General features: G+C 43.5%; 1 protein-coding gene across 1 annotated transcript in view; it reads right to left on the reverse strand.

Annotated features, from left to right (window-relative positions):
* Positions 1–24,896, reverse strand: part of ANKFN1 (ankyrin repeat and fibronectin type III domain containing 1) — a 432,348-nt gene that overhangs the window by 22,103 nt on the left and 385,349 nt on the right. The window contains exon 16 of the mRNA XM_066586983.1: positions 21,523–21,736. Within this exon, the coding sequence (XP_066443080.1) occupies positions 21,523–21,736 (214 nt within the window). The remainder of the gene's footprint in view (positions 1–21,522; positions 21,737–24,896) is intronic.

A 24,896-nucleotide genomic window follows, 5' to 3' on the forward strand; every position in this document is an offset into this window, starting at 1 on the left:
TGAAGTAATTAGTCATTATAACTAATTATAATTAATATGTAATATTGGAGGGGCGTCCAGGCTCCTCTTAAACTCTTTTATTTAGATATAGTCAATTGGCATTGTCCCACTCTTTGGCCGAATGCCCAGGGACGGGTAATTGCTACGGGATTCGCGGTCAGACACCCACATGTTATGTTGACAGATTTTCCCCTGCCCATGAGCGGAAATCAACCGCGATGGAAGCCATCCGTCTTGCGATATTCTGCACTGTGAGCACAGTGGAAGTATCGCAGGAAATCGCGTCACCATCCAGCGCCGGCAGAGGCTCTAGACATGGATCTGGAGAAGTGAGCATGGGGTCTCTGGGGGGCGCCAGGTCTGATTCTGTCCTGGCCGTGGGCGCAAGGCCTTACTGAGAGGTTTCTAAATATTCTTTCTCTAAACACTAAACAATTAGAGATGAGCGAGCGTACTCGCTAAGGCAAACTATGCAAGCGAGTAGGGCCTTATGCTAGTACCTGCCCGCTCGTCTCAAAAGATTCGGGTGCCGGCGGGGGGAGAGCGGTGAGTTGCGGGAGTGAGAGGGGGGGGGGAGAGCGAGAGAGAGATCTCCACCTCGTTCCTCCCCGCTCTCCCCCGCCGGCACCCGAATCTTTTGAGATGAGCAGGCAGGTACTCGCATAAGGCACTACTCGCTCGACTTACTTTATGGTGACTCCATGATCTCTAACAGCCCAAAAGTATATCAAGAATGTATTATAAAAAACGGACCCAGGACATAAAAATATGAGATTGCAAAAAAATGCATTTTTTAAAATTGGATTTTCACAGTTTTAGGGCGAGCACCCACTGGCGTTTGCGTTTTCCGCGGGAAAAAAACGCAGCGTTTTCGCGCCGTTTTCGCGGCTTTTCCATTAATTTCCATGGAGAAAAATAAGGACACATATGCAACTGACAGTTCCTATGTTAAAAACGCAAACGCAACGCAAAAAAAACGCCAGTGGACAGGAACACATGTTATCTCTATGCCTGTGCAGGAAAAACGCAAAACGCAAAACGCAGGTAAAAAAACGCCAGTGGGTGCTCGCCCTTAAGTTGTTATAACCCAAATATGGAGACAAATTCTATAAAACGCTACAAAAATAAAGTCTGCTGTATCACAAAGGGATAAAAAATGCATAGCAGGACCAGCCGAAGAAATAACCTATTGCCGTCTAACCAGACTATGAGATCAGGAAGCTGATAAACTCTACTGCACTCTATTCCTACTTAACATACTTCGCCTACTAACTGGCAAATAGCAGCAGTCTGAGATGTCGGCAGTCTTCTAAATTAGTCTTTCATTTATTAAGAAAATTAGCAATTGTCCATTTCACTGTCTGGCATAGGACTCATTTATAAAAACCCTTAAACAAAAAGGAGTCCTTACGGCCAGTTTACCCAGACTGTAAATAATGGGGGAGTGCCAGGAGTTTCTACTAACAAGAGTCCTTTCCCCAGATCTTCATCTGTCTGTAGAGTGATTTTAGCTCCTTACCCAAGTGTGTTCCTTCTTAATGGAGATCTGTCTGCGGAACAGAAACTCTTTTCAGCATCGAGCAAACTCCTATTTGTCTTCACGCTGTAACATTTTTTTTTTCTCTGTCGAGAGAACCCACGCTGAAATGAGTTAATGGGCTGTGGAGCCTTTCAGACAGCTATAGGTATAAAGGATTAAGTATCAGGATCATATTGTTGCTGTGTAATGTGTCAATGGGAAAAATAGGCCACTTTCTGGAGCCTGTAAAAACTTGTTAAATCAAGTTTCACAGCTCTTTTTTTTTTTTAAACATGTAGCACAACCGAAAAAGTTGACATGTGTTATCAGTCCTATGTTAGGGCTTCTTTGTCAAACGCCTAACGTAAGGAGAAAATGGTAAACAGACTACAGGAAATGAAAAAATAGTTTTCGTTAAAAGTTTACAAAAGGAATTTGAGAAGAAATGGCATCTGTACTCTGAGGCTGGATCCACACGAATGTATTTGCGCTCGTGAATACGCAGTGAATCAGACCAATGATTTCAATAGGTTCGTTCATAGATTTTGCGCACGCATTTCATTCTTGCAAAAAAACCCCAAAAAAAACGGAGCATGCTCTATTTTTCTGCGCATCAAGATAGCACATATTGAATAAATTAACTTAATTGCCCATTTTAATGAAGGGGAGCATGGTTTTGTGTTTTTTCTGCACGTGCAAAAAGTACCATAAAACGTGCACACGCAAATATGCAATGCCCATTGTGCAAATGCACATATGCCCGGTGACACCGGCTGTCTTCACACGCAGCGTAAATGTTGTAGAATTTCCATAGCAGGTTGTGCTGTGGAAATTCTGCATTTACAATATAAGGCTTTACTCACACGAGCGTATATCGGACGCCGTTTTCACGGCCGGCCCGATATACGCTACCATCTGATGCATTGGATTCCAATGCATTAGATCAGATGGGTGTGCCCGGCCGGCCAGTATAACACCAGGCGCTATGGCACCGGACAGGAAAGATAGTCCTGGAACTATCTTTCTGGCCGGAATACGGTGGCGGCTGCATAGACTCCTATTGGAGCCTATGACAGCTGCCGGACAGCTGCTAAACTCCCTCCTCTTTCTCTCCTCCTCTCCGCCCCATGCCGGCTATTTGCAATGGGAGGGGGTAGGATGGGGGCAGAGCTAGTTGCCAACAAGGGGCGTTGAGGGGGCAGGAACTTATTACACTAGCTACCGTCTTCTCCACTTGCTGAGAGCCGGGAAGGTGGAGACAGTTGAGCAGAGCTAAACTGTCTCCCCCCCCACCTCCCAACCCGCTCAACAGCATTGCAGGCTCGGCGTATAGATGCCGGCTCGGGCCGTCTGAATGGGCGCCCAAATGTTAGATTTGTGTGCCCATTCACACGTTTGTACGTCACCAGCGAATCTGGTCCAACTGGTGCCATTTGGGTCCATGATGTCCTTGCACTTCAATTTTTCCATTGCTTTGTTCAACAACAGAAGGCAAAAGCAGTGGTGCAGACCCAGGACCTCTACGGTAGTTTACTATTTAGATTACAGAGAATATGCACTAAATCCTAGAAATTCTTATAATATATATTCTATAGAGAATTTAGAATTTAATTGTGCCATACAAAACAATTCTAATAACCATACATGCCTATGCTGCCATATGGTGCTCATTATGGTGACAGCTTCCATTCATCGCAGCAAAACATTATTTTGTCCGATTCTTGCAGAATCCCAAGAAAAAAATATACAGATACCACCATGTAACATTGGAGGCATAAAGAGGAGCATTAAAGGAGTTGTCCAGTTGTAAACTATTGATGGCCTACTCTTAGGATGGGCCATCAACAATAGATCAGCTAGGGTCTGCCAGCCAATCAGCTGTTTGCTGGGCTGGTGCTCTTAAACACTGAGCTAATTTATGCAGGTAGCAGATGGCTCCATTCCCACAGTAGTGGCCAAGCTTGATATTACAGATAAATTTGCCATTCACTTCAATGGGAACTTTGCCTACAATACCAAGCCAGGCCACTGCAGTGAGAACAGAGCTGTCTGCTTCCTGCAGAAATCAGCCCAGTGCATGAGCGTATTTAGCCCTGCACACAGCCAATTGAGAGAGTCCCTGGTGGCAGACTCCTGATGATCAACTATTGATGGCCCATTCTAAAAGTACATTTATAATGGGGCAACTCCCATAAAGCTACATACACGTATTGAAACTGTATTATGGCTGCAACTTTGAGGTCTGCGTATTTGTGCACCAAAGGTCCCCATAGAAGTTAATGGGGTTGTCCAATTGCACGCACAGTACGCAATTTGATGAGTGAAACTCTGTAATTGCGCTGGAAAAAGAACGCATCTGGAACTGATTAGAGGAATTAGCTATTTTAATCACTGCGTCAAAACAAAAACATATTTGGTTTAAGTATTTTGATTCGTGCTCACGTGTCCAATTACGTTTGGTTGGTTAGAGTATGTAAAAAGGTTCAGTATGACAAAATGATAACATATTGATTGAAATGTCTTCATTCTGGACTTAGAAGTCCATTAGGCAGTCTCACTCAATGATTGACAGTCTTCACTGTATGACTGTGTATGCAAAGATATCTGTCGATCCTGAGCATACACTGAACAGGAACTTAAATGAATACAATACATTTAGGGTACAATCGCAGACATTTAAAAAGTTGTGTCTGAAATCTCAGGCATGACTGGAATTGGACAGCACATGGACCACTCATCCGTGCACTGTCCGATGTGCGGGACACCGCACAATGATGCAACGGCCAAGCTAAGTGTACCAAAGTGGATGAGACCACAGGGATTGTAAGATGGTTGTCACGGGTGGCTCTGTAATCCCTCCCGACAGTGGCGATAACGGTGCTCTGTTCAGCTGTCACACAGTGGCAAGGGTAACGTGCAAGGATACATCTGTAATAAACAATTGTTTTGTCACGGGTGACACCAGTACTCCATCCTGAAGATGAGTCCAGTAGCTTGTATTAGTAAACTGGGAGCACGCAGGTTTACTGAAGCTTCTTGCGAGTACAGTTAAAATGCAATTAACCTGTTGCAGCATTAAGGATGTGGCAGAGCCGGCAAGGATGCAGTAACTTAACACGTTGGAAAGACAGTAGATTTGTACTTTAAACAACAATTTCTTCAACTCTCTCTCTCTCTATTCTCCTAGAGGTGACTCAGTAATGATTTCCCCTTCAGTATTAGTGGGCTGGTTGGCTTACTGAAAGTGTACGATACAGGTGTTGGATGTTAGTTGAAAATGGCAGCTGAACTAATCCTCGCTTTGAATTCACCGGGTAGTTGAACTCATTGTTTTGTGGAACGCTAGCCTCCAACTCAGATCTCCTCACTGCAGGATGGACAAGGGAGCTGAAAGGGACCTTCCTGCCCTTGCTGGCTTTGTGAAGACACAGCAGTCACGACTGACTTCTAACACACCTCCTTTTCGACCATGACTCGCTGCAGAATCCTTTCTCCTCCGACTGCTCCCCTTCCTCTCCCCTCTCTCTGCTCTGACTCCTCCTCCACTTCCCCTCTCTCTTCCCGCACTTTTTCTCCTCTCCACCCACTCTGCACAGGTACTTATGTTAAGGTTTCCCACCCTGGACTCTCCGACCAATCAGTGGAGGCATGACACACAGCCAATAGGTATCCAGCTGTTTGCCAGCCTTAAACTCTGAGTTTAGGAACGGGAGAAACTGGATTTCTCTGACGCGTGGCACCTTCCATGCCTAAGGGAAGCGCATAGACAGGCTTGCCAGGACAAAAGTTGATGTGACTATTCTGGAGGACCACTACATTGACATGTACTATTTTTGTCTAAACATCGGACGAAAATAGGACCTGCTGCAATTTTTTTTCAACTCAGACTGTTAATCCTAGTACAACATGACAGGTTCCCTTTAATGACTACCGTTATTCAGGTTTTTTAACAATAAATGTATAGTGTGGTTAATCTAACGCTTCCTTGGTTATTCATTCATGGACATGAGTTGTGTAGATGCCCTTGTTTCCTTGCAATCCTATTGATTCTTTTATTATCAAAGCACAAAAAGAAAGCGAGACAGGTCCTTACATAGAAAAGAAAGGGAGGGAATGAAATAAACCACAAACCTCCAGAACATTTACTGCTAAATCAAGTGACCTATTTAAACCACATCAAGGAATGTAAAAGCAAACAACTTGAGGTGCTCAGAACCAAGTGCAAACTATGTAGAAATCCCAACTTTTCCTCCACTATAAACAAGCAGAAGCCTATTCTTTACCAGGAGTCCATTTCTCGACTTGAAGTAGGTCACTGAAGCCGATGCGTGGGGTATTATTTTACCTTCGACCATGAATTGTTGCTCTTTTCTTGCTATGCTCCAAACATAGACATCCAAAATGAGTTGATTGCACTTACACTTATTCCACCACCTGTCTGGAACTGTTTAGATGGGAGGGTTTTCATTTAGTGGTTTTCTGGTTATACTGACTTAGTGGTAAATTGGGTTCCTTTGAAGTGGCGAAGCCTGTAACATTTACTGTATACACTACAGCTACGCACTGTTATTCTTCATTAGCGTATTACTGTATGAGATGGGAGATTTGAGGGAAATTAGAGGATTAGGGTTTATGCTCACTAAACTGCTACTATATAAATCATATTGATATAATACATAGGATGAGGTCAGAATAAAAAAAGAGGATACATGACCGAAAAAGAGCGTGTGTGGATTCAGCTTTTGCCTTCCTCTGGATCAACATAGCAGGATAATAGGCTGAACTGGATAGACGTGTGTCTCTTTTTAGGTTCATGATAGTGAAATATACTGCTATGCTAAGATATGTTGGTTGTTGGTCAATATGCACTGCCAGCTATGTATGTGGACGTTTGTGAAGTGTCATTTATTGGACTTTCCACACAGGTAAGCAGCTGTTTCACAACCAACTACAAACTGCCAGACTGAGTACTGCTATATCCATAGCAACTGAGGCCGCGAGGGGTTTGTGGGGGATGTAGTCGACCCCTAATCCCTCATTCAGTGCACAAAGATGAAGGGCCGGTGATGATGCTACTGTCATGTGATCAGGCTCTGCTGGTTTAGGACCTGTGATGACATCACTGTCATGTGATCAGGGGCGGCGCTCAGAGACCGCGTGACTTATCAGATGATGGTGACATCATCACAGGTCGTGTCAGCACATGGCAACTGTCCGCCTCTGCAGGTTTTTAATAGCATGAAGAACCTGTGATTATGTCACTGCCATGTGATCAGGGGCGGAGCTCAGAGACCGTGTGACTTATCAGATGATGGTGACATCATCACAGGTCGTGTCAGCACATGGCAGCTATCCAGCTCTGCAGGGTTTTAATAGCGTGAAGAACCTGTGATTATGTCACTGCCATGTGATCAGGGGCGGAGGTCAGAGACCACGTGACTGATCACTTGACGGTGATATCATCACAGGTCCTGTGAGCACAAGGGCTCTGTGTTTTATATATGCTTTAGGACCTGCGATGACGTCACCATCTTATGATCAGGGGTTAGGAGCATGTGAAGCACTCACACACTCACGGACAAGTGGTCATTAGTACTTTGATTATTTTGTCTTCATTTTGAGAAACTGTAAAATAAATATTTGGTCTATGACCCTTCTGAAATAACATTACATCCCCCTCCCCATACACACCCCAAAAATAATGCAATACACTCATTGCCACGTATTAATTTTTAACGTTTCGAAAATGAAACAAAATGACACTGCAGAAGAGTGCAATAAAGCACGAGTAACTAAAATTTGCACTTTTTTGTGTTGAAATAAAAGGATAACAACAAATCAAAAAACATGGGGGGTATTGACGCAGGCTCAGGTCCTCCAATGGCCTACTGTGATGGTGGCTGCAAACCATGTTAGGAGGGTGCATAATGGGGTGGCACAGTTTATAGCACAGAAGTGGGATGGCCAAAACTTTTCATGCAAATCAACCACTTGCAACACTATGACATATATTTCTATCAGGATTTAGAGTGACTTAGTTCACTGTGCCATATATTTAGTTTTAATGTGCTTAGCTAGTAAAGTATGATCACCGAGGGAACCACTAAATGATAAATAAAATATAACCTTTATTTAGATACAATTAAAAAATAGCGTGATCACTCTTTGTAAGTTTTGTGCCCATAAAAATACAGTCGGCACCATCTGACAAATAAACTCCTTGGATAAATATTGTGTCGGAACTCTTTAGATATGCAAATCTCACAGCCAGGTCACCCAACTGCATAGATACCTCCCAAATTCACAGTATCGTGACCACTGGATGCATATATCCACATTAGCTGTATTCGGCCGCAAGGATATTAGAGCACGCCCCTAAAGAATACTATTATGTGGGTATGAGCCCTCAGAGTCAACAATAAATAATGACTCTTATGTGATGCAACAAGATGTCACTACGAATGACTGGACATAAGCACCATGGTGATAGTGGTAGCAGTTATGTCCCTATGTCACTCATATATCAGTGTAATGGGAGTAGTGCCAGTTTCTGTTACTAATATATCAGTGTGATGACGATTGCATCAATCATGTCACCATCTAATTATGCGGCTACCCTAATAGCGGTTTTTTTTTTGACAACTAACCAAGGAGGTATAATACATCCAGCATAAAGATGGAGGCTAAGTATGTACTATCATCCGCATTCATTCAACACGCCGCCTTTGAGTGCATATTTTTATTTTTATTAGAACACTCATTGGTTATAAGCAGCCAATGCAGTAGATATATAGGGTCGTACCAGTGTAGGCATATGACTCCCATTAAACACCAAGACTGCTTAAACGCTTAACCCCAACGCCATCAAAGACTCAGTATAGATAGGCTGGACTTATATTTTATATCCATGAACACCTATAGACTGGTCTATTAAATGGCGGCTATACACACCATCAGGGCACTAGTCTGAGTAAATTGGACATAAATGATATGCCTTTTATATGTCAGCACTAATCCCTTTAATGGCAACTAATACACCATCTAAACGGCATTTAGTACAGCATCGTGAACCATCGACACGTTTCTGCATCTGTAATCTGCGTCATCAGGACAGTACATATAGTGCAGTCATGGATGGTATGACTGCATCAAGAAAATAACAAGTACTGATAGGTGTTGAAGTGAACAGCCTCCAGCCTCCATCGATGACTGCACTATATGTACCGTGCTGATGACCCCGCTATTAGGGGAGCCGCATAATTAGGTGGTGACATGATTGATGCAATCGTCATCACACTGATATATTAGTAACAGAAACTGGCACTACTCCCATTACACTGATATATGAGTGACATAGTGACATACCTGCTACCACTATCACCACGGTGCTTATGTCCAGTCATTCGTAGTGACATCTTGTTGCATCACATAAGAGTCATTATTTATTGTTGACTCTGAGGGCTCATACCCTCATACCGTATTCTTTTGGGGGCGTGCTCTAATAACCTTGCGGCCGAATACACCTAATGTGGATATATGCATCCAGTGGTCACGATACTGTGAATTTGGGAGGTATCTATGCAGTTGGGTGACCTGGCTGTGAGATTTGCATATCTAAAGAGTTCCGACACAATATTTATCCAAGGAGTTTATTTGTCAGATGGTGCCGACTGTGTTTTTATGGGCACAAAACTTATAAAGAGTGATCACGCTATCTTTTAATTGTATCTAAATAAAGGTTATATTTTATTTATCATTTAGTGGTTCTCTCAGTGATCATATTTTCGTCCTTTAAGGGAATTTTTCTGTCACGGTGACGAAACTTAGCTAGTAAAGTATGAAGAAAAAACGCTATTAATTTGGTATTGCCATAATTTATACTGAGCTGCAGAATAAATCTAACATATTTATGCCCCATGGTGAATGGCAGAAAATTTAAAACTTCAAGAGACAAAATTTGAAACTATACTGGCCAATCAAAGAGAAGCTAGGGCAGATGTGGGAGTGGATGGTAGTATGGAAGCGCAGAGTGATCAGGCAGCTAGCTGTGTAACAGTTAGGAGGTGGGGTAGAACGATGGGAGGCTAGTTCTGATCTGGCATACCTCAATATGTTTGCAAAGCTGGAGGATAAGAGGAATGCCAATTCAGGGTTAGCACTGCTGCAGTGCAACATGTCCTCTAACCGTCAGGGGAATGTCTGCACCAGTAAGAAGGGGAATAGGAGTGCAGGGCATGCTAGGCAGGTCCTGGTAGTAGGGGATTCAATTACTAGAGAAACAGACAAGGCAATTGGTCACAAAGACCAGGATTGTCGGACAGTGTGTTTTGTTTCTAGTGCTTGAGTTCAACACATAGGGGATCAGGTTGACACATTATTGGGAGGGGCTGATGAGAATACAACAGTCATGATACACATTAACACAAATGACAAAATTAGAGGTAGGTGGAAGTGCTTTAAAAATGATTTTAGGGACCTAGGCCGTAGTTTAAGGGCAAGGACCTCTGAAGTAATATTTTCTGAAATACTACCTGTACTATGTGGCACATCAGAAAGACAGCAGTAGATTAGAAAGGTAAACAAGTGGCTCAATACCTGGTGTAGAAAGAAGGAATTTGGGTTCCTAGAGCACTGGGCTGACTTTTCTGTTGGCTACAGGGTCTACCATGGAGATGGGCTGCACTTCAGTGGGAAGGATGCAGTTGTGCTTGGGGAGAAGACAACTAAAGTGTTGGAGTGTTTAAAACCAGAATAAAGATAGAACCCTGACCAATAAAGTTGACAAGCTGGAAGTGATTATGTCTGAGGAAAGGTATGACATAGTGGGAATAACTGAGACCTTACTGGATAAAAGCTGTGACTGGAAAGCACAAAATTTCAGTTCATTCAGAAGGGATTAGAGATGAGCGAACACCAAAATGTTCGGGTGTTCGTTATTCGTAACGAACTTCCCGTGATGCTCGAGGGTTCGTTTCGAACAACGAACCCCATTGAAGTCAATGGGCGACCGGAACATTTTTGTATTTCGCCGATGCTCGCTAAGGTTTTCATGTGTGAAAATCTGGGCAATTCAGGAAAGTGATGGGAATGACACAGTGACGGATAGGGCAGGCGAGGGGCTACATGGTGGGCTGCATCTCAAGTTCACAGGTCCCACTATTAAGCCACAATAGCGGCAAGAGTGCCCCCCCCCCCCCCCCCCACTGTCAGCATAAAGATCGTCCTCCTCTGGCACAGCTGTAACAGCTGTAGCAGAGAAGAACGATGTTTGCCCATTGAATTCAATGGAACCGGCAATACAGCCGACTCCACTGAATGCAATGGGCTGCCGGCGATCGCAGGATGAATGGTCGGAAAGGGGTTAAATATATAACCCCTTTCCTGCAATTCATCCAGAAATGTGTTACACTAAAAATATATACCGGCGTATAAGGCGACGGGGCGTATAAGACGACCCCCCAACTGTCACCTTATACGCCGGTAATACAGTGGAGCAAAGAATAAAAAGCATTACTTACGTTTTTAGATGATCTGCGGCGCTCCTGCAGGCTGTCACTCCCTCCTGGTCCACGGCAGACAAGCTTTCTCCACGAAAGACTTTAAATCCCTGCCTCCAGAAGCACATGTGCCTTCAGCCAATCACAGCCAATGACAATGATGTCATTGAATGGCTGTGATTGGCTGTGTTTCTGGAGGCGGGGATTTCAAGCCTTGAAATCCCCGCCTCCAGAAACACAGCCAATCACAGCCATTCAATGACATCATTGTCATTGGCTGTGATTGGCTGAAGGCACATGTGCTTCTGGAGGCAGGGATTTAAAGTCTTTCGTGGAGAAAGCTTGTCTGCCGTGGACCAGGAGGGAGTGACAGCCTGCAGGAGCGCCGCAGATCATCTAAAAACGTAAGTAATGCTTTTTATTCTTTGCTCCACTGTATTACCGGCGTATAAGGTGACAGTTGGGGGGTCGTCTTATACGCCCCGTCGCCTTATACGCCGGTATATATTTTTAGTGTAACACATTTCTGGATGAATTGCAGGAAAGGGGTTATATATTTAACCCCTTTCCGACCATTCATCCTGCGATCGCCGGCAGCCCATTGCATTCAGTGGAGTCGGCTGTATTGCCGGTTCCATTGAATTCAATGGGCAAACATCGTTCTTCTCTGCTACAGCTGTTACAGCTGTGCCAGAGAAGAAGGATTTGTCTTCTATATGTTCTCAATGGGGTCAGCGCTGCTGCCGCTGGCCCCATTGAGCGCATATAGAATGCATCCATAGCGAGCAGCGGGAGGGGCAGATTTCAATACTCGGGTGACACCTTATCTCCCCAGCCACTCACAGCAGGGGGGTGGTATAGGGCTTAAACGTTGCAGGGGGAAGTTGTAATGCCTTCCCTGTCTTTATATTGGCCAAAAAAAAGCGCTAACGTCTCAGGGAAGAAAGTTTAATTTACCAGAACACCGCATGGTGTTCGTTACGAATAACGAACATCCCGAACACCCTAATATTCGCACGAATAGCAAGCTCGGACGAACGCGTTCGCTCATCTCTAGAAGGGATCATTAAAACAGGAAAGGGGGTAGGATTTGTCTCTATATAAAGTCCTATTTAAAGCCCAAATTATGAAAAGATATATGGGAAATAAACACATGAAGTGTCTATGGGTAGAAATACATGGAGAGAAAAACACTAATAAAATCCTAATAAGGGTTTGCTATATGCTACCAAATATAAAGAATCCACTGAAAAACTATTACTAAGGCAAATAGATGAAGTGGCAAATCACAATGATGTAGTTATTATGGGAGACATCAATTGTTTGGATATAAATTCAGCAACTGATGCCTGTGGATCTCATAAAGAAAAAAAGTTTCTTTCAATAACTAAAGATAACTACTTTACCCATGTTGTACAGGACCTAACTAGAGGAACAGCCCTTTTGGACTTAATAACAATCAGGGAATAACTGTAGAGGGAGATGAGAAAAAGCAAATCTATTAAATAGCTTTTTATCCACAGTATTTAGAGATGAAAATGAAATGTCAGGTGAATTGCAGAGTGATAAAGTAAACTCTCTATTAAATGTTATCAGCCTAACCTTGGAAGAAGTGTCCACCATCAGGGCTATGGGCACTTTTTTATTTTCATCTTAACCCTATTTTGGAGCTGGGAAAAAAGGGAGATGGGAGGTTTATTGCAAAGGGCAGAACCGTTATAATGGCTGCAGAGAGTTCTATCTTAGCAGTGGCAGATAGTACTTTATGAGCCTTAAAGTAGTATAGGAACGTATACTTGCTATAAGCAACTACTAACAAGAAATACTGAGGGACATTGCTTTCACCAATATAGGAGCAATAAGACCCTTGTTTTCTGCACTACTAGGGATGAGCGCGTATACTCGCTAAAGCACTACTCGCTCGAGTAATGTGCCTTAGCCGAGTATCTCCCTGCTCGTCCCTGAAGATTCGGGGGCTGCCGCGGAGCGGGGAGCGGCGGGGGAGAGCGGGGAGGAACGGAGGGGTGATCTCTCTCTCCCTCTTTCCCGCCCGATCTCCCCTGCTCCCCGCCGCAACTCACCTGTCAGCTGCGGCGGTCCCCGAATCTTCAGGGACGAGCGGGGAGATACTCGTCTAAAGCACATTACTCGAGCGAGTAGTGCTTTAGCGAGTATACTCGCTCATCCCTATGCACTACCTATAAGATCTCTTGAACAATAAGGCCTTCTTTTTTGCACTACTCATAAGATCTTCTGAGGGACATTACTCTCATTAGGAGCGAAAAGGCATCTGGTTTATTGCACTGCTTAGTAGAGCCTTAACCCCTTGAGTGGCGGGTTTCCTACCACCCTGTCGTGCCCACCAGGGCAGGTTTTTTAAAATGGTCTAATCATTGAATTTCAACTAATTTTGCAGTTGCGTCTCAAGAGCCATAACTTTTTCATTTTTCCATTGACATGGCCATGTAAGGGCTTGTTTTTTGCGGGACAAGTTGTGATTTTTTTAAATGGGGGAGAAAAAAAAGAAATGGGGAAAAAAGAAAAAAAGGGGCCATGTCATTAAGGGGTTAAATAATGTATTACCTTCCTTCTCTGGGTCATTACGACGCATGGATACCACGTGTGTGATTGTATTTTTGATTTTTACAAAGTAAAGGGAGACAAGTGTTTTTATAATTTTTTTAATAATTTTTTAACTTTTTTTTTTATTTTACATTTTTTTTTTGTTCCTTTAGGGGACTTCCACAGGGACCCATCAGGACCCCTGATCACATTCTGGGGGTCCGATGGTGACAGCCCTTTACATGCTGCAGTGACAGTCCTTTACATGCTGCAGTCACATAGACTGCAGCATGTAAAGGGTTAACACAGCAGAGATCGGAGGTTTTCTCTGATCTCTGCTGTAAGAGCTGGTACCTAGCTGTCCTCTGATAGCCAAGCACCAAGCTCTCCCTGCCACAGAGACCATCGGCTTGCTTCTGACAAGCCGATGGTCTCAATGCAACCTGTAAACAAAGCAGGAGATTGCCGGCAGATCGGCAATATCTTCTGCTGGTTTTTCAAAGCCCTTGCTTTGTTCTCTGTGGGACTGTGCAGGCAGAGCACAATGTTACAGCTTGTGGCAGTGTGCTCTGCAGCTCCCATAGTGATACATAGCCCGGCTATGTCGCTATGAGCAGTGGAGCTCGTCCCGGAAAATTTCCGGGCGTGCCACTCAAGGGGTTAAAGGGACAGTATTTATATTAAGTAGTAACAATATATCATCATATTAACTACGAAAACCACTGAAAAATATTATCTCATCTAAGCATAGGAGCAATAAAGCTCAGAACTACCTACGCTTACCCCCGAGAGATCCTGTTGAGATCGGACAGGGGTACTAACAATCTCTGCTAGCAATAACAGTATCGCCCTCCTCCCCCAACACTACGTCCACTCTGACATGTGGGTTCACATACCCCTATGGCATGCAATTCTGAGTTGACGTGGGATATGTTGGTGTGATATTACTATCTCCTTGTTCCTGTTATATTTGTCTACACAAGGGTCACTACACTCTGATTGAGTTTCATTCACAACTGACCACATGAGCTGCCTCTCTAGGGAAGCACATTATGCTAAAAACATTCCTTATATACGTAATTCCTGATGATCCGTGGTACCCACCGGGAAACGCGTCGAAGAATTCATCTTATACAAGGGAATGAAACCCCAAATTATATAGAGTACAGTAACATATAAGACCCCACTGCATCTTCATTCAGAAGGTCTTATATGCCCCCTGGACTTATAGCTTGATACTAACTAAGAGTGACCTCGCGATTCACCATCACGGTCACTTTACCACTTGCTATAAGAACAAAATAGGCGACTTACTATCACATCCAGCCTATTCCTCCAAGGGAAGGACTGATGCTCAACGACTACTGTGGGCATCTGTCGTGGCCCTATAGCAGCCTAATTGTCTAAAAAATACCCGAGTTGGTTGATACCATTGAGACTATCTACTCTGATCACCAACTCATTTAGTGTGCTACTCGTTTGTTTGTTTTTTGTGTTCTATTTCATGTCACGTGTGCCCTAGGTGGTATATATTTTTAAGTGATCTATAATAAAATTTATTTATTTTAATTAGTCTAAACTGTGAAGGGCTCCAACATATTCTTTAGACTACTGCCCCTGTGAATTCAATGGGAAACTGTAGATTACAGACCAGTAAGTTCTATTGTGGGTAAAATGTTTGAGGGGTTTCTAAGAGATGCTATTCTGGAGGGCCTCAAGGAAAATGGCTGTATAACTCCGTATCAGCAGGGTTTATGAGAGATCGCTCCTGTTAAATCAATCTGATCAGCTTCTACGAGGAGGTAAGTTCTAGACTGGACTGGGAAGAGTCATTGAATCTCATATATCTTGATATTTCCAAGGTATCTGATACTGTGTCACATGAAAGGTTGGTATATAAAATAAGAATGCTTGGTGTGGGTGAGAATGTGTGTAAGTGGGTAAGTAATTGGCTCCGTGATCGAAAGCAGAGGATGATTAATGGCACATACTCTGATTGAATCGCCGTTACTAGTGGGGAACCACAGAGGTCACTACTGGGCCCTATTCTTTTTAATATATTTTTTAATGACCTGGTAGAAGGATTACACAGTATAATAGCAATATTTGCAGATGATATAAAACTATGTAAAGAAATGAACACAAGAGAGAATAGTATACCATTGCAAGAGTATCTGGATAAGTTGAAGGATTCGGCAGAAAAGTGGCGAATGAGGTTTAACACTGTGGCTCAATAAGACTGTAAGGGGGGCAATAAACGAAAAAAAAGAAAGGCAGCGAAGAAGCGCTCAAATCACAGGGAAAAAAAACAAACCATGTAAAGAATGGATGAAAATTGCTAAGGAGGAGGCAGAAAGACTGATCGGCAAACAGAGCAAAAATAACCCAAAACTATTCTTCAATTGTATAAACAGGAAAAGGATTTGCACTGAGAGCACTGGCCCTTTAACAAATAAGGCAGAAGAAATCATAGAAGACGATATGGGGGAGGGGGTGAGGCAAATCTATTAAATAGTTTATTTTCAAGTGTATTCACGAATGAAAAATAAATGTCACATGAGATGCAGGGGAATACAATGAATCCCCCCAGTAAATATTGCATGCCTAACAAAGGAGGAAGTGCGGAGCGCTTAAAGAGGATTACAATCGATAAATCACCGGGCTCAGATGGAATACACCCAAGGATTCTAAGAGAACTAAGCAACGTGATAGCTAGACTGCTGTTTCTTATATTTATGGACACTATTGAGACTGGGGTTATACCACTGGATTGGCACATTGCCAATGTAGTTCAAATATAGAAAAAAGGGTATAAAAGAGAGCCTAGTAACTACAGGCCGGTAAGTCTCACTTCAATAATTGGAAAAATATTCAAGGGGTTTCTGAGAGATGCTATCCTAGAATACCTCAAGAAAAAACAACAGAATAACTCCTCCTCAGCATGGATTCATGAGGGGTCGATCAGACCAATCTGATCAGCTTCAACAATTAAATAAGTTTTAGGCTGGACCTGGGAGAGTCTATTGATCTCGTATATCTGGACTTCTCTAAAGCATTTGACACCATTCCGCATAATAGGCTGATATATAAAATGAGACAGCTCGGTCTGGGCAAAAACATGTGTATCTGGGTAAGGAACTGGCTCAGAGATAGAAAGCAGAGGGTGGTAATAAATGGTTCGTACTCTGATTGGGCCACAGTCACTAGTGGGGTGCCACAGGGTTCAGTTTTGGGTCCCATTCTGTTCAATATATTTTTCAATGACCTGATAGAGGGACTGCACAGTAAAATATCAATATTTGTGGATGATACAAAATTATACAAGATAATTAATACAACGGAGGACAATGTGCGGCTACAAATGGACCTAAATAAGCCGGGGGCTTGGGCAGAAAAATGGGAAATTAAGATCAATGTTGACAAATGTAAGGTTATGCTAGGGAAAATTAATATGGAAAAAGACCTGGGGGTACTAGTGGACTGTACATTTAACTAGAGCAATCAACGCCAGTCAGCTGCTGCAAAAGCAAATAAAGTCTTGGGGTGCATTAAAAGAGGTATAGGGGCGAGGGGCGAGAACATTATCCTCCTACTATATAAGGCACTTGTCAGGCCTCACATGGAATACTGCGTACAGTTCTGGACACCGGTGCTCAGGAAAGATGTTGCAGTGCTTGAGGGGGTTCAAAGAAGGGCAACTAAATTAATAAACGGAATGATGGGACTGGATACCCAGAGGCGCTATCAAAATTGGGATTATTCACCCTGGAAAAAAGATGGCTAAGGGGCGACCAAATAACTATGTATAAGTACATGAGGGGACAATACAAGGATCTCTCCCATGATCTGTTTATACCCAGGACTGCGACTATAACAAGAGGACATCTGCTACGTCTAGAAGAAAGAAGGTTTCATCACCAGCACAGAAAGGGGTTCTTTACAGTAAGAGCAGTGAGACTGTGGAACTCTCTGCCTGAGGACGTGGTGATGGCAAAATCCATAGAGGAGTTTAAGAGGGGACTAGATGTCTTTCCAGAGCGCTATGATATTACAGGATATAGACATTAGGTGACCAGCGGGGTTGTTAATCTCAAATGTTGATCCAGGGATTACTCTGGCTGCCATTATGGAGTCAGAAAGGAATTTTTTTCCTTCAAATGAGCTAAATTGGCTCATTGTTTTTTTTATTTTGCCTTCCTCTGGACCAACAAAGGGGGGGGGGGGGGGGGGGGGTAGAAACAAGCTGAACTAGATGGACATTGTCTTCATTCAGCCTAACATACTATGTCACTGATAAATGTAAGGTTCTGCACATGGGCAGAGGAAATGCATGTCATCATTACACACTAAATAGGAAGTGCTGGGCAAAACTGACCTGGAAGAGGACTTGGGGGTTTTAGTTAACTCTGAACTTAACTGGAGCAACCAGTGTCAGAGCGCTGCTACCAAAGCAAATAGAATCATGGGGTGCTTTAGGATAGATCTAGGGGCACATGATGAGAACATTGTCCTTCCTCTTTACAAGTCATTGGTCAGACCACACATGGAATATTCTGTACAGTTTTGGGCACCGCGAAGATGGGCAATTAAAGTAATAAATGGAATGGATGGACTATAATACCCAGAGAAGCTATCAAAATTGTGGTAATTTAATTTAGAAAACAGACGACTGAAGGGCGACCTAATAACTATGTATAAATATATCAGGGACAACACGGAGATCTCTCCCATCATCTATTTATACCCAGGACTGTGACTGTAACAACGGGGCGCCCTCTACGTCTAGAGGAAACAAGGTTTCTACACTGACATAGAAGGGAGTTCTTTACTCTAAGAGCAGTGAGACTGTGAAACTCTCTGCCTGAGGACATGGGGATGGTGAACTCGATAAAAAAGTACAAGAGGGTCCTGGACGTCCATCTTGAGTATAACAGTATTTTATGTTATAGTCACTGATTACTTCAGAAGGGTTCATGATCCAGGGATTATTCTGATTGCCAGATTGGAGTCGGGAAGGAACTTTTTTCCTAACATGAAGACAACTGTCTATTACCTCATGGGGTTTTTTGATTTCCTCTGAATCAACATTGCAGGATAATAGGCTGAACTGGATGGATGTGTTTTTCATCTCTGCATACCGTTGTTAATAAAGTGCTTTCCTGCTAGGATATATAAGGAACATCCTTGGCAAGCACTGGGTTAATATAGTAGAAGTATGTGCTCCCTTTTATATGGTATCTGGCCACCTTTTGAGCTTGTTTTCCTTGTGGATGACAGTTTTTAGTTCTGAAGTGTGGACAGAGCTGTTACTTAACCCTTTCCAATCCAATTGGTATCCTGGTTTTCCTAGGGGGCTTACTCTTTTTCTGCTGTTATACAACGGCGCTATATGCTGGCTAAAGCCAGTACTGCATGAGGTGACATGTTGGATAGGCTCCGACAGCAGAGAGGCTGGCAATATACAGTAAGAGAACCCCGACGGACGTCTTCCAACATCAGAGCTGTACAGCCTTAAATCAATGTCTTCAGAAGTCAGACAGTGGATTGGAAAAGGTTAAAGGGAACCTGTTCAAGGTAGCATAAAGTAATTTATGGTGCCATTAGGCAAGCTGACGGGCCGCCAGGTGCTGTATTCTTATACTCACCTGCTTCCTGGTTCCTGCCACTGAGTCTGTGCAGCAGACCAAAATCTGACTCTTTTCAGAGTCCTGTGTGACTGTTCGTCCATAGACTTGTATAAAAGAGCGTGTAGCATGGCCGCATATCTACAATCAGCCATTTATAACACTGGTGCCTTTGGGATCCCCAAGCACCAGGACCTCTGTACCTCCCATAGCCAGATACCCAAGTGAGGAATCATTTGCACACAGTATAAGAGATTCCCCAATGGCAGTACCTGCACCAAAGCCACACACATACGTCCGAGAACTTGGAGCATATGAGCACAGCATAATTTAAGTTGACAAAATGACACCTGAATTTAATTTTATATATCATCGTACGTCTAGGACTTCCCCGGGAGACGTGTGGGTATTACATACCGAGGCGTAGTATCAAAACCCATCAAAAATAATTTTCCATGAAAATAAAGTTGTATATAGAGATGAGCGAGCACCAAAATGCTCGGGTGCTCGTTACTCAAGTCGAACTTCTGGGAAATTCAAGAAAGTGATGGGAACGACACAGAAACGGATAGGGCAGGCGAGGGGCTACATGTTGGGCTGCATCTCAAGTTCACAGGTCCCACTATTAAGCCACAATAGTGGCAAGAGTGCCCCCCCCCCCCCCCGCACTGTCAACATAAAGATCGTTCTCGTCTGCCACAGCTGTTACAGCTGTGGCAGAGAAGAACGATGTTAGCCCATTGAATTCAATGGAGCCGGCAATACAGCAGGTTCCACTGAAAGCAATGGGCTGCCGGCGATCGCGGGATGAATTGTCGGGAAGGGGTTAAATATATAAGCCCTTACCTGAAAATCATCCTAAAATGTGTAAAAATTAAAAAAAAAGGTATACTCTGTTACAGCTATGGCAGAGGAGAACGATCTTTATGCTGACATTTTTTTTTTTTTTTTTTACACATTTTAGGATGATTTTCAGGTAAGGAGAACTGCTGGCCGGCCGCGGCTGAACTCCGTCTGCCGGGACCAGGTGAGTATATATATATTTTTTTGATTTTACACATTTCTGGATGAATTTCAGGGAAGGGCTTATATTTTTAAGCCCTTCCCGAAAATTCATCGTGAGATCGCCAGCAGCCCATTGCTTTCAATGGAGCCGGCTGTATCGCCGGCCCCATTGAATTCAATGGTCAGTGCTCGTTTAATCGAGACGAGTACCGCGTGGTGCTCGTTTCGACTAACGAGCATCTCGAGCACCCTAATACTCGAACGAGCATCAAGCTCGGACGAGTATGCTCGCTCATCTCTAGTTATATAGCATCCTATACAGTACTAGACATCCTCATACTTTCTATTATATATGGTTAAAGGGGTTGCCTGCTTACTGGACAACATCCTTTCAATAGGACTAACTGTAGTAAAATAAAAAACGGAGCACTACGCAGACCCGCTGTGGTCCCAGCAATTGTTGGGACAGCTGACATCACCGATAGTCAGTAGACTTCTGCAGCCATCTTGAAGTTGCAACATCACGTTCCCCAACCTGGGCATCTTGGTGCTCAGGATGTGAGCGCGGATGCTAGGAAAATGAGTGGTGATGCAGCAACCTCTGATTAGCTGCATCGGTCGTCTGACTTCCGGTGATGTCAGCTGTCATGACAAACTTTGTGACCACAGCGGGGCTGCAGCACTGGATCTCAGTGGTAGTGGAGGGGTAAGTAGTGCTCTGTTTGATATTTTACTAAAATCAGCCCTTTTGAAGGGATGTCATCCGGTAAGCAGACAACTCTTTTAAAGAGAAATTCCAGTTGAGGTAAATGATATAAAGCCATCACCATTGTGGAACTCTTACCTGCCATATATACCCTTTCCTATTGGGTGCCTGACTGCTTTATTGCTCCTTTAGAACACAGTCATGATTGTTGGTTCCATCTTCGGTGCATGGACTAAAGGAAGACTGAGACAGTTCGAAATCCCGTGTTCAAAACTAAGTTCGTGATTTGTCATCCTTCCTGCTGCTCTGCCTGTTCTGATAGGCCTCTGCATATGAGCACAAGCCCACCCCATACTGAGAAGCAAGGCAGTGCACTATAAAATATCCATTACAACAAGCATAAAAATGTTATAAAGTACAAGTAACTTAACCACCTGTGAGTAAAAGAGGATTGTCATGTGATTGAGACATAGGCTGAGCTACATAAGTAAGAAAGAAACCTGAGAAGGAAGTCAGAATACGACATTGTATGTCAAATGACAAATAACAAAAATGAAGAGAATCTTAAGTCGGAAAACAGAAAATGGCCATGCTTTATAGGACTCTTACCACTTGCTGTCTTCCTCCTATGCAGCTCTGGCGATGGTGAAGGGGACGGCAGACAATCGAGGTGCGAGGATGTGGAATTATTTTTCTTCTGATTTTGTTCTTCTAAGAGGTCAAGAAATTTAGTGATGGGCAATCCGGCTACTGGTTGTTTGTATCTTGCATACTGAAGAGCATCCATGATCCATCTCATTTCACGCCAAACTTCATCTATTTGCTGCAAAACATGGACAATTCTTAAGTATGTATTGCAGTACTATAGTAGTCCAGCAGCAGTTAAGCCCAGCTTCTACCTAGATACATTTTAATTTTTAGAGTTCCTCCTCTGGGAAATTTGCGCTCCTCTAAATGGAAGAAAACTGTCTCTTTAGTGATGTCTCTGGTCTGGCTGATATCCATAGTCATGGTTAAGGCTCTTTAATAGGTCAAACATTGACTTAGCAAGTAGCTATCTATAGGTGGCACTAGAGAGACAGTTTTCACCCTTGCAGAGGAGAGTCGTTTTCATAGAATCTCTTCTGGGAAAGATACCATTTGCAAAATTAGACTCTACAGTACTTGCTAAAGAATAAGACTAGATACGTTCCACATTGCAGGTAAATACAGCTCATATAGTGCTATGAGTAAGAGCTTAGGGATACTTGCAGAATCACAAAGTAAATCTGCACCAAAATCCGCATGCAGATTTTGGTGTGGATTTCCAATGCGGAATTCACTCATTGCATTGCAACAAATGAAACTCGCGGTGAAGATCGATGTCTATTTTCCACTGCGGACTGCCTGTGAAAGAGGTTTGCCAAAACAGAATTTAATTACATTGTATGATACATTGCTGCGGAATTCCTGCATGCATTCCCCAGCCGAAATTCTGCAACAATTCTGTAATGTGTGAAGCCACCCTAAAGCTGAATGCACATGGCCAGGTCGTATTCTGCATGCGGGATCCCGCAGTGGAATCCAACTCTGTGGCCAGTCGGTGACCCCTGCGTACCTTTCCAGATCTGTATTGCAGATGTGCTAGCCGAGCCGGCTGGCACATTCGCAATACAGATTTTGCCGTGCCGTAGCTAGGCGATGAAATGGATTCCGCGACCCATCACATCTTTTCTTCTACAAGCATGGTATGCAGGTACATCACCTCTGCAGTTGGAGAGGACTGGAGCATTGGTGCTGGATCGATGCGTGTGCCTGGTTTTTTTTTCTTTTATTCAATTTTCCTGTATTTTAGAATATATATATATATATATATATATATATATATATATATATCTCAGACAATCCCTTTAATGGGAACCTATCACCGGGTTCATACTGTCCAATTCACAAGCAACGTAAACCCAGGACAGGTATGCACGGTGCCCCATGTATGTGCTCTTCTGAAACACTGTGGGGTTGAGTCAGGGTAGTGGGCCGCGCGTAGAATGACGACTGACAGCTTGCTCCCATACCTTTTACAAACACCACATATGTGGAGCACTGTACATATGTGTCCTGAGGTCACGCTGACCATGATTGGGCAGCATGAACCAGATGACTTGCTCTCTTTAACTTCCAATATGGACATGGTTAATGGCTAGAGATGAGCGAGCATACTCGCTAAGGGCAAAAACTCGAGTGAGTATTGTCCTTAGCGAGTACCTGCCCGCTTGTGAGATAAGATTTGGGTGCCGGCGGGGGTGAGCGGTGTGTTGCAGGAGTGAGCAGGGGGGGAGGGGGGGGGGAGAGAGAGATCTTCCCCCCCGCTCCCCGCCCCCCACCGGCAGCCGAATCTTTTCGAGTATTTCCCCTTAGGGAGTATGCTCGCTCATCTCTATTAGTGGCGCCTCTAACATTCCTTTTGAGGCAATGTATATCAACACCTTTTTGTTTTAACCCCACATTGCATGAATTTTATTTTATTTTGCACTTTGAATCATATGTACCCAAGATTCTACAGCCTGCATTGCAGGGTTAAATTGGGACCATCAAGAAAGATGGCGTTGTGGCGCAGTGTGCCGCTAGTGTCACATTTACATAATGCCATATGCCGCAATAATAAATCAATTACACTTAGAATCCATCGGCACAGATTTAGAAAGACACAAATAATAAATCTCCCCAATGTATTTAGGGTGTTTAAAATATTGTCTATTTTTGCCCCAATTTGTATATAAATAGAGTGAGAAATCTTCCCTTTCGCTATGTCTGGTGCTTGATTTTCATAACTATACCATATTTACATAGCCTTTCCCTGCTCTCTGTAATGTGCGGTTTGTGGAATGACTGTTGTACAGTTTTAATGTATGATCACACACATGTTCCTGTGGTTTGTGGTCAGTGCTGAAGATCACTGTGGTCTGCACAGATGATTTATTCCTTACAAGGTATGGTACAGCTGCTTTTTATTAGCATGGAACCTGGGGCATTCTTATAAATCCACTAAGAGATATTGCGTTCGTACGTGTGGACAATGATACACAGTTATATCACAATATCTCCTTTCAAGTACATGCAGTGTGTCCAAAGGAACACGATCACTGTTGTGTATCTGAAAAGTAGTCTTTTATATTGTCTTTGAAAGCGGCATGCAAAGATTAAGATCTTTTTATGGGGATTAAAAATTGCCCTTGTGTGCCAGTGCAGCCCTGGCACCATAGGAAGTATACTGGCGCGGGGGAGCGGTGAGTAGCGGCAGTCAGTAGGAGGGAGCGGGGGGAAGAGAGGGAGAGAGAGATCTCCCCTCCGTTCCGCCCCGCTCTCCCCCGCAGCTCCCTGCCCGCTGCCGGCACCCGAACCTTTTGTCTCAAGCGGGCAGGTACTGCTAAGGGCAATGCTCGCTCGAGCAATAGCCTTTAGCAAGTATACTCGCTCATCTCTACTGACTAGGTAGACTGTTTTGTAGGGTGGTTTGCCATTGCCTTCCCCAGTCATCTTTTACCCCCCAGGGTACTCATTTTACCAACCTCAGAAGGATGGAAGGCTGAGTCAACCTTGAGCCGGCTACGTGAGCCACGCAGGGATTGAACCTGCAACCTTCAGTTCATGAGCAAGAGCATTGGACAGCATTTTTTTAATACTCTGCACCACACGAGGTTCAAATGCCAATTACCATGTAAGCAGCATTTTGGTGGCGCATGCTGCACTCTATTCCATATTGTAACTGTTTTTTTAAAGTGCCACCAAGTAAATACCATTATTAGTATATGTTTACCCAATAGCTTGCAGTCCTAGGTTGCAAAAACACTAAAGGCCATTTTACACTGAATTATTATCATTCAAAAAATTTATCAAACAAGCAAAAATGAACGATAATCGTCCGGGGTAAACACAGCCAATGATCGAATTTGTTCAATTTCTGCAGGAATAAAAATCATCAGTGTTGGCTCGTTCACTAATCG

Source organism: Eleutherodactylus coqui, chromosome 13 (assembly GCF_035609145.1).
Source record: "Eleutherodactylus coqui strain aEleCoq1 chromosome 13, aEleCoq1.hap1, whole genome shotgun sequence".
NCBI classification, from domain to species: domain Eukaryota; kingdom Metazoa; phylum Chordata; class Amphibia; order Anura; family Eleutherodactylidae; genus Eleutherodactylus; species Eleutherodactylus coqui.